The sequence below is a fragment of the Protobothrops mucrosquamatus genome, unplaced genomic scaffold (genome assembly GCF_001527695.2).
Source record: "Protobothrops mucrosquamatus isolate PMUCROS unplaced genomic scaffold, P.Mucros_1.0 scaffold91, whole genome shotgun sequence".
In the NCBI taxonomy this organism is placed as follows: domain Eukaryota; kingdom Metazoa; phylum Chordata; class Lepidosauria; order Squamata; family Viperidae; genus Protobothrops; species Protobothrops mucrosquamatus.
The window spans coordinates 622,575-633,716 of NW_015386466.1; the positions used below are offsets into that span (position 1 = coordinate 622,575).

Genomic DNA, 11,142 nt, shown 5'->3' on the forward strand with positions numbered 1-11,142 from the left:
AAGGGTCCTTTTTCAGAATTCATGTTTCAGTCTTTCCCACCTAAGACTGAGTTTTTGAAATTAGCTGTAGCCCGATACATCTTCTGGGAGTTACAATATGGTTAATCTCTTTTTTTTTTTAAAAGCTGCATTTTTTAAAAAATAGGCTTAAACTAACATTTCCAATAAACACAGATTTCCTGTGGCTTATATAACTTTATTTCTAAGAAAATATGATGCAGCACATTTGGGGCACACATCCTTTTAAAGCATGTTATACATATCAAAGCATTTAACAGATTAAATCTTCCAGAGGACAAATATTGCCTTTAAAATGGCACGTACTATAAACAGAGACAGTAAGGACAAAACAATTTGTGATCACTAATTGCATGAAAAATATATCATATATACAGAATTTACCAAAGAAACAAGTCTAGTTTCCTGTGAAAATAAATAAATAAATGCAAATAATGTAACAACTAAATAAATATAAACATTTACTTTGGAAGTTAAGAGTACAAGGTAAATATTCAACAATTCTTTTCAGAAGTTGGCTGAGCGCAGTTCAGTCAGGACTTTCATACTGTGATTTTTCTCAATGCAGAAACTGTATTACTTCCTGTGACTCTAGAAGCCTGGTTATATTTTAATCTGTTTCAAAAAAAATCTCTGTGACTAGATCTTGTAGCATGAATGGAGCTCTCCCTGAAAAGATAAGTCTCTAATGTCTCTTGGCATTGGAGCCCCACATCCACAAAATATTGCTGATTTAGAATTCATCCTTCAAGAGAAACCCAAATTATAGAAAGTGTAACTCTGCTGATTTAAACAATATAGTCTTGGTGGACTAATAAAGCCAATACTTCTTTTGTTTCAAGTGCTAAGTGCCTTGTTACTATATTAAAATCTAGGTTTGTACATGCATGTCATTCAGCAAGGCAATTAACACGTACTTGGTAATTGGTTTATAATTCCTATGAACTAAACTTTATTTTTTAAAAACCATCTTACACTGACTTATTTGCATCCCAAGCAAGGATTTCTGAATTTAACTACAGGTACTTCGAAAAAACATCTTTAAAATTTCAAAATAATTAAGAGAATAGTGAAAACTGACACCTATAAAAGAGGCTTCAATCATTATAGGAGAAGCACAAATATAAAAAAATAAGGAATCTGCAAAACATTTGTGACTCACTTGCACAATTGTGCTTTGGGGTTGGCTTAATATCAAAAATGTTCATTTCTAAACTCCTCTTAATTCTATATGTTGTCTTCTACTGTTATATCAAAACATCCTCGCTATTAAAAAGACTGTAGTGTTGTAAGCTTCCCCGTTCTGTATGACAAAACCATTTTACTGGGACACAATCTTCATGTACAGTTTAACATTATGAGAGAGATTTGAACATAGATACTTCCAGATATTCTCATTCTAGAACTTCCCCAATTCCTACAGAACAGTAAAGCTAAATAGGGTTAACAGGAGTTATAAGACAGTCTGGTGGGCATCTGCTTCAGAAGTTACTACAATCTCAACTACTTGTATTATAACTATTTCAGCTTTCAAATAACCAGACTTCCACTGGGTTCAAAAACTCAATGGAATTCTAGTTAGTTTGAATCTTTAAAGAAACTGAGGATCAAAATTGTGGCTTGTGATCCTGGCGTGTAGTCTAATAATAAAATAATTAGCCTCGCATGTCCTTCAAGATCAAATACTCTATCATAGATTGCTAGGAATAAGGATAGTAAACATGAGCCCAAGGCTAATACATAATATATCTGAATCAGTCCAGTACAGTTAGAGACAGAGTATTAAACAATTTATTTTTTTCAATTTATTTATCTAAATGGTGTGAAGTGGGCCAGTAAGACAATTTAGAGCTTTCAGCCTAGTTGTAAAAAATGCATGGAGAATCCAGCTGTAAACAAATTTCTGACACCAGATCAGAGTAGAGAGAAATAGGTTTCTCTTCTCACAGCCTTGTGAGAAATCAATAATTTTTAAGACCTGCAGAATTTGAATTCCTTTCCTAATTTGGACAGAAATTGACAAATGTGATCAGCTAACTATTGTTTCAACTATGGAAACTTCCTTAAAAATGAGAAAGCTTAACACAGTACAGCAAAATAAAATCTATGCATTTAGAAAAATAGTTTAGTTGTATACAGTATATCAAGGAGAAAAACATGAATCTTTAAAATCATATAAAAGTGTCTCTTATTCCAACAACAGAATGACAAACTTTTGCATTTCCTGATCTTTAACAGATTCCCAAGAAAGTTGGGATTTTGACAGCATCAAGGCTTATCATTACAATAACATATTAAAGTGTACACGCTACAAGTTATACATTTCATGTAGTCCATGTAGATGCTCTTCTCGGTTTCCAAGCATGGAGGACACTTTTTTGCAAAGAAGTTCAGACAGCCTTTGTATTGGTTTCCCCTGTTGCAAAGCAATATCTTGGAGTAGGGTGTCCAACCTTGGCAACTTTTAAGAGCCGAGGACTTCAATTTATAGAATTCCCCAGCTAGCCATGCTGGATGGGGAATTCTGGGAATTGATATCCACAAGTCTTAAAATTGCCAAGTTTGGACACCTCTGCCTTGGGGGAAGACCAAAATGCCTTTTTCATTTTACAAAGGCCACTATCTCTTCTGGTTGAGGACTGGGATCCTTTCTGGTTTTGAGTATTATTTATATAGAGAATTTGCTTTCAAGTCTTTTCTTCAGTGAGGCCTTGTTGCTTTCATGTTCAATTCAGACCCAGAGCAAGAATAAGCCTTTTGATCAAGTTTCACAAATGTTGGTCCTTCTTCTTGACATCAAAGTACAAAAAACGGTAGCAAACAGTTTCAAAGAGCAGCTTCCTATTTCTGGGGAGAAGGGAAGGTAATGTCTCACTTCTGCTTATCGCCAAGGCACAATCACAATAAAGTCTGCATTCTTCAGAATTGCTGGGATTTCAACTTCTTATATTTCAAAAGAGCATCCAGTTATAGTCCCCAAATTCCAGGAAGGCACTTGACAGATAAAGATGCCATCTGTGTTTTATACATTCCACTCAGAGATCCTATATAATGCCAGCAGCAGCGTTCTGAAGGGGTACATTTTTTTCTAGATAGTTCTAGATAGTTGTATTTTTCTCCCAATTCAGGTTCAATTCCCAAGTCATCACTGCTTTTTCTAGGATCTCAAAAGCTGCACAGTATGGGAAAGTTGAATGCTTCAGAAAATCCTTCAAAACAAGCACTGCACAAGTTTTATGATTAATGACGAAGAATCACAAATGTCTTCACAATGCAAGGCAGAGAATGGGCTATATACCCCCATTTTTTTTTAAAAAAAGCTAATATTTATTTATATAAACAGTAAGATTTTGGAGGGGGAATCGTTTCATCCAAGCAGATTGGCTTATGAAGGCACAGCTGATTTGAGTTGGAATTATCTTAACTGCATAAATAAAGAAGTGAGTGATTCCTCTGACCAAATAAGAATTTTATACTTTTTGGCTTGGTTCATTCAATAAGCAACATATCTCAATTTTGCTTAAAGACTCTTATGGGCCTGGTAGCTGAAAAATTAGTTCCATTTTTCCTTCTGCTGATCATCTGGAACAACCTATGCTTTTCATTTTTTCCTCTTCCATTGCCACAGAAGTCTGTTTCTTTGAGGCCAAGGAGTTACTTCTCAAACACTGCAGCAGTTTTTGGTGAACGAAGACTTTTTTAGTGTTGTCCCAGCCAGCTTAGTGACTGTTTTATCATCATCTTTGTTATCGCTTCTTTTTCGCACTTCTCTGAAAAACAATAGTTTGTTTGATCAGATAAAGCATTTTCAAAGGAAAATTATCCTGCTTTATTGTGAGCATTTGCTGAATAACAGTAAAGGTTCATGAATGTTGTGTATTGATACAGTTTGCTTTCACCGTGTACACTGAACATGAATAAATAAAATATGTCATGTGAATTAATGCTATTTACAGTGCTTACTTTAATGGCAAACATAATACAAGACATACTGTAAAGAAGAGGTGTTTACATAATAAGCTTCAATCTTGGGTCATTATGATACATCCCATTTTAGCATATTTTCCCCCTCTCTGGACACAACTCACAGAGAAAATCCAAATTATCATCTATAGAGTGCATTAAAATAAATGGGAACTGTGAAAGGAAGGTTGCCTATGAACTGTGATTTGAGTAATAAATTAGTACTAGCAACAATATGCCATGATTGTGAGAAGGTAGCTATTCTCTGCAGTATCTAGATCAGGGGTCCTCAAACTTGGCCACTTTAAGACTTGTGGACTTACCAGTAGTCATTGGAGTGGATGCCTTGCCTGGTCTCAATGCTACCAACTCTTATATCAGGGGTCTTCAAACTTGGCCCTTTTATGACTTGTGGACTTCAACTCCCAGAATTCCTCAGCCAGGCATGCTGGCTGAGGAATTCTGGGAGTTGAAGTCCACTAGTCATAAAAGGGCCAAGTTTGAAGACCCCTGTCTTATATACTTAGCCCCAGGAAATAATGTTCTTGAGCTACAGCTTTCCTCATACCTAATTGGATTCACTAACAGCAGTGATCCACTAAACCACTTTTACTTCATGAAGTTAATTGTGCAAGGGAACAGCTCCTGATAGTCTTATCTGATCCTTCTAAATTAAACCTGAAGGAAGAGAGCAGAGACCTTTCTCCTGAATGAGGAAAGGGAACAAGATACTTAGTGCCAGTGAGAAGGTAGTTGATGCAGTGACATTCACCAAGGGCAGCCTTTGATAGCCCCTGAAAAGCTGGAATTGGTCTTGAAACTAAGGAGAAAAAACACAACTGTATACATACCAAGCTATTCATTCCACCTATTCCAGTTTACACAGGACACTAAATGTACATTTTAAAAAATGTGTAGCACTGAACAAACATGACTTTTTATGGCCTCTGAACATACCGAGCAAGATGAAGCACTGCCTCAACAATATTAGAGCCGTCTTTAGCACTTGTTTCACAGAATAGTGCACTGTAAGCCTAAAAGGTTAAAAAAAAAAAAATCAAAAGCATATTAATTACATTCACGGAAATTCAATTCAAAAAACGATTAAAAGACAAAGCTGAAAATAAAATAATTGCTTTTATTCAATATGATACCTTCCAAATGTTCTCGACATCAGCTTTCATCATTTCCAGTTACTATGGAAGCTGAAAATTGTAGAAGGTGATGTCCAAAATTTCTGGAAATACCACAGGATGAAATATTGCATTTAACAGCTGTTGCTTTCCAAATGTTTGCTAACACCCACTGAACTATAATATCAATAGCAATTTTTTTTAAAATCACGTTCTTATACATTGTCTGAACCTCAAGGATTCAACTTCTAACGATTCAAGCTTTTATTTCAATATATGATTCTACTTTCAATATTGTCTTTTTTTTATTTTTGAAAGCTATTGGAACCCGTCATTCTTACCATAGCCAACTTTTCTCCATAGTTGAGAGGTACACATGTTAGTCCTTCTTCAGAAGCCGTCTCACGAAGATCTGATTTGTTTCCCACCATCATGATTGGGATATTTTCATGTGTGGCATCCTACAATGAGTAGAACTTTAAAGCTGGGGGCTTCTGATGTTAAATCCGAAATACAGATTTTAATAGTCTAATGCATCAAAACACTTTTTATTATTATTAGAAATTTACCCTGCTTTTGATTAACTTAAATAAGAAAAAACTGTTGGAATACTGTATCACAGGGGTCCTCAACCTTGGTAACTCCCAGAATACCTCAGGCAGCTTTGCTAGCTGAGGAATTCTGGGAATTGAAGTCCACAAGTCTTACAGTTGCCAAGGTTGAGGACCCCTGCTGTATCATATGTTTTAATGTATATTTACAGTATTTGTTAAATTTCTCACATCTCCCAAGAAGTGACTCTAGGCAGCGTATAGCAAAAAACCACCAAAAACAATAAGCATGTCAAAACCATCATATTAAATGTTTTTTTTTTAAGCATAAAAACACACAAGAAATTAGATCAGCAAGGGAGCCACCTTAGGATCTCACCAGTCCCTAGGCCTGATGAACATAGCTAGGTCTTGAGGGACTTCCAGAAAACAAATAGGGATGGAGCTGACCTCATATTTAGTACAGGTAGTCCTCGGCTTACGACCACAATTGAGCCCAAAGTTTCCGTTGCTAAGCGAAACATTTGTTAAGTGAATTATGCTCCATTTTACAACCTTTCTTGCCACAGTTATTAAGCAAATCACTGCGGTTGTTAAGTTAGTGACACGGTTGCTAAGTGAATCTGGCTTCCTCATAGAGTTTGTCAGAAAGTCGCAAAAATGTGATCATACGACCTTGGGACACTGCAACCATCCTAAAGATGAATCAATTACCAAACATCTGAATTTTGATCACTTGACCATGGAGATGCCGCAACGGTTGTAAGTGTGAAAAACGGTCATTAGTCACTTTTTTCAGTGCAGTTGGAACTTTGAACGGTCGTTAAATCAACCGTTGTAAGTTGAGGACTACCTGTACTGCAATACACTGAATCTGAATCATCTCAACCGTTAATAACATTTAAAACACAGGCTCCCTTAAAAGGTTTTGTAAGATTCAAAACAACCTTACCGCTATCATATCCACCCATTCTCGTACGTTAAGAAAGCTTTTTTCACAGGTAACGTCGTACAGTAGTAGGACTCCGTCTGCTCTTCTAAAGTAAGATTTAGCAATACTTCGGAACCTTTTTAAAAAAAAAGTTAAAATTTGCTGTAGTTCTTCTATTCCACATTTTCCCCCCTTGGTCTGTGGAGCAGGTTAAGTTCAGCAGATTAAAGTCAAACATCTGATCCATAAGGAGGGCAGGAAAGAAATTAAGATGGCAAAGTCTGCATTACATACCCTTTAAATTGGTGCCAGTAATCTAGTGGCAATTTAGGATTAGTTTGAACTTTAAAGAGCCAGTGCTTTAAGAGTCCAATGGGCCACTACTATTCAAGACCAGGTGTAAATACCAGGTGTCCTGTAATTGCTCCAGAGTAAACTTTCTTACCATTGTCTGGAGCTAGTGGAAGCTGAAATTCAAAGTATCTACATATTGTTCAATTTTAGGGCATTTTCTAAGGCATTCTAGGGCAATTTTCCTTAACCTGGCATTCTCCAAAATGTACTAGACTTCCTGACATTGTTATAAAGATTCTAATATCGCTAACGTAGAGGACAGCATCCAAACATAATTTTCNACTTTCTTACCATTGTCTGGAGCTAGTGGAAGCTGAAATTCAAAGTATCTACATATTGTTCAATTTTAGGGCATTTTCTAAGGCATTCTAGGGCAATTTTCCTTAACCTGGCATTCTCCAAAATGTACTAGACTTCCTGACATTGTTATAAAGATTCTAATATCGCTAACGTAGAGGACAGCATCCAAACATAATTTTCAAATACAAAACTTTTATTTTTATCTCAAACAAAATCAGATAAATTTAACTAACCTCTCTTGACCAGCAGTATCCCAAAGCTGTAGCACGGTAGGTTCTCCATCAACAATGAGTCTCTTCATTTGAAAGTCAACCCCTTAAAATAAATAACATCTTTTAATGCACTGCATTGCCATCTTTTAATTCAGTGAAGGTTAAGAATCTGGAATTTATCTGTCGGATTAAACCTAAAAATATAATCAGGGTTAAATAAGTGAGTATTACTGAGAATTCTGGGGCAAGAACGTGAGCTTGCCCCCCCCCCCCCCCCCCGCACAATGCTTGGATCTTGAACTGCCAACCTTCCAGTTGACAAGCCCAATGTCTAGGACAGGGGTAGTCAACCTTGGCTCTTTTATGACTCGTGGACTTCAATTCCCAGAATTCCTGAGCCAGCTAAGCTGGCTCAGGAATTCTGGGAGTTGAAGTCCACGAGTCATAAAAGAGCCAAGGTTGACTACCCCTGGTCTAGGATGACAAAACAATATAATGAAGTAAAGACTATGTTGCACCATCTGGCTGTTTGTCTGCTTCCAAATATGAGAAATAACTTCCCCCTCACAGAATTAAGTCTTTGACTCTGCTTCCAACAGATGACATTTGTCCATCAGCTTCCTAGGTCCGGAGATCAATAAAATCACTGTCCTGGCAACGTTACCACTAAAGGGACAACTGAAAATGGAAGTGCTCCTTTTGGGAGATATTTGAGATTTCAACATTTCATTTTCATGTGCATGTAGGTTCTGGAAGAAGGCTAAACCTGGGCTGCTAGTTATTGTAGCTTGAAGTTAGGAAACATAAAAAAAAGTGGGGGGGAGACAAGGGGGGAAAAAGTGGTCTGGGAATAAGCATTAAACGCCAGTTGAAGAGGCATGCTGTGGAAGGAATTCAAGGAATTTCAGCTGATGGGGTCCCAGAGAAGAGCCTTTTCTGCCTTGGTTCCTGCCCTTTGGAACATCGTGCCCCTCGCCAAGATGAGAGCCACACCCACCCTTTTGACCTTCCATAAGGGACTAAAGATCTGGCTCTGCCAATTGGCCTGGGGTCCCAACGGAGATGCATCATTCTGGAGGTGGCTACTGGATTACAAAAGACCCTCCCTCTCCCTTTGTGTTCGCCTCCTCCCTATCTTTTAATGGTTATTTATTTATTATTGTTATTTTTGTTTTATTTTATTTTTTATTAGTTCTAATGTTTGTACACCGCCCAGAGATATGTCTGCATGAGATAGGCAGCAGAGAAAGAAAGAAAGAAAGAAAGAAAGAAAGAAAGAAAGAAAGAAAGAAAGAAAGAAAGAAAGAAAGAAAGAAAGAAAGAAAGAAAGAAAGAAAGAAAGAAAGGATGGAGGGAGGGAGGGAGGGAGGGAGAGAGAGAGAGAGAGAGAGAAAAGAAGGAAGGAAGGAAGGAAGGAAGGAAGGAAGGAAGGAAAGAAAGAAAGAAAGAAAGAAAGAAAGAAAGAAAGAAAGAAAGAAAGAAAGAAAGAAAGAAAGAAAGAAAGAAAGAAAGAAAGAAAATTTACTTTATCTAACTATCTGAAAAAGTCAGATAAACCTTTCCAGAGTCACTGGAAACTATGGGTACTAATTAACATGGACAATCTCAAGAAAGAATAAACAAATCAGGAAACATAAAGGGAGACATCAGTCTAGTGATTGGAAGGAAGGAAGGTAAGGTTAATGGCTGTTCTTCCTTGTCATACTACAGTTTAAACACAAAAATCATGATGACAGGGATCCTTGCAATCTGAAAAGTTCTGCTCTTAACATGAGAGCAGTTGCTGATGCAACATATATTATCAAAGATTTAACCCTGAATACAAATGTTGATATGGCAAGTATTATAGAGACCTGGTTAAAAAGGAACTGGGGATTCGTTTCTCTCAGCTTAACTACCAGTTTACTGTACTTGATGGAAAGCAGACCAGGACTGGAGGGCAGGAGGTTAATGTGATCATGTTAGGATAATTTCCTACATTCCAATAGAAGCTATGCTTAGCTCAGAGCTGAACTATGGAGTTTCTTGATGCTTTCTGAACTTGTTTTCTTGCAGATTTTTCAATACCCAGCTACAGTAGGGCTTTAAGCGGTTTGTGTATTATAGCGATATTGAGTGGTTGTAGAGGTCTGCTGTGGTTTCTAAGTATTTGTGATGCATGGAAGTGTTGAAGGCTGTATCTCTATCACCAGGATGTTAGAAATGGAGGGAACTGGGATTATCAGTGAATTATGTGATTTCCAGAACTGAAACAGGCTACAAGGATGTAAAATTGGCAACTGCTTGTCCTATTATTTTGGATTCTTTTCTGCTAATCTTCAGATTTATAACTCTGTAATAGCCCACCTTAACCACTACAATATGGTTTACATGGGATACCCCTGAAAAACATCAGGATGTTACATCTGATGCAAAATACAGCAACTAGACTGCTATTCTGTCTAAAATTGTTAAAAGTTGCCAATCTTTTAAGTATTAGGTGATTTTGGAATGTGGTTTACCATGTATTTTTAACTTTTAATATTCTATATTTAGATTTTCTACCTTGAGTGTTTGCCTGAGTCGAATAATGGTCATCAGTCAAAATAAATAATGCATAATTTAAAATATGTAATTGAGGCACGATTATATTTCATGTAAAGTTGTTTGTAGCATTCATAACATCTGCACATTTTGGCAATTTTTAAAAATAAAAAAAATAAAAATTCTACGGTAATTTTCAAATGACATGGACTAAAAATTGAATTCTTGATGCAATTGCAAATTAATAATTTTGATGCTGTCACAAAAGTTAATTTTAATTGTTTAACCTTATTGGTTGAGGGTTTACATAGTATTTCAAACATTTAATTTATCTAATTGGATGTTGTGTTAATAAATTAACAATTTCATTTCTGCACATTTTTAATAAAAAAATATGTGTGCAGAACAATCTATCAAAGCAAAGTTTATACTATCTACGAAGTTTGGCTTTTCCATTTACAGTATAGGCAATAACAGCACTGAGCAGAATGGCAAAAAGTGTGAGTTGAAAAGAATTTTATAGGGCATCTAGTCTAATCTGCTGCTCAGTGTAGGAATCCAGTAAATCACTCCCAACAACTGAACATTTAACCTGCACTGAAAACTCCAACAAATTGAAATCCACCACTGTTCCAGCAAATTGTTCCAGTGTTCTCTCAGGAAATTCTCACCTCTTGTATCAAAGTAATGTAGCGTCAAAATCTATATTCCAGTTTTGGTCTAATGTGTTTTTTTTCTGTTTTTTTTCTTTTTTGTAATCTTACTCTTGGGATGTTCAGCTATTTTTTTTACAACATTTTGCATACAACATTTAAATTTATATTATTAAAGTGGTGGAGGGTACTTCTGCTACCCTTGTTTTGAAGAAAGGGCCTAACTATATCTTTATCTCTCTGTCACTTTACTGTCTGCCCTTTCCCCTTTAACTTCAATGGAAGTTTTGAGATAGGTCAGGACCTATTTGCAAGACCGCCTCCTACCAAACACCTCCCTTCGACCAGTCCGCTCCCACAGAGAGGGCCTCCTTAGGGTGCCGTCGGCCAGACAATGCCGGCTGGCGACCCCCAGGGGGAGAGCCTTCTCTGTGGCAGCTCCTGCCCTCTGGAATGACCTACCCCCCGACCTACGTACAGTTGCGGACCTGCGCCTTTTTCGCC

At 36.8% G+C, this 11,142-nt stretch overlaps 1 protein-coding gene across 1 annotated transcript in view; it reads right to left on the reverse strand.

The window, feature by feature from the left end:
• Positions 1-3,627: 3,627 nt before the first annotated feature.
• Positions 3,628-11,142, reverse strand: part of RASEF (RAS and EF-hand domain containing) — a 23,625-nt gene continuing 16,110 nt past the window's right edge. The window contains exons 12-16 of the mRNA XM_015812497.1: positions 7,484-7,565; positions 6,618-6,732; positions 5,456-5,575; positions 4,939-5,015; positions 3,628-3,788 (exon numbers count right to left, since the gene is read on the reverse strand). Of these exons, the coding sequence (XP_015667983.1) occupies positions 3,680-3,788; positions 4,939-5,015; positions 5,456-5,575; positions 6,618-6,732; positions 7,484-7,565 (503 nt within the window). The 3' untranslated portion in view covers positions 3,628-3,679. The remainder of the gene's footprint in view (positions 3,789-4,938; positions 5,016-5,455; positions 5,576-6,617; positions 6,733-7,483; positions 7,566-11,142) is intronic.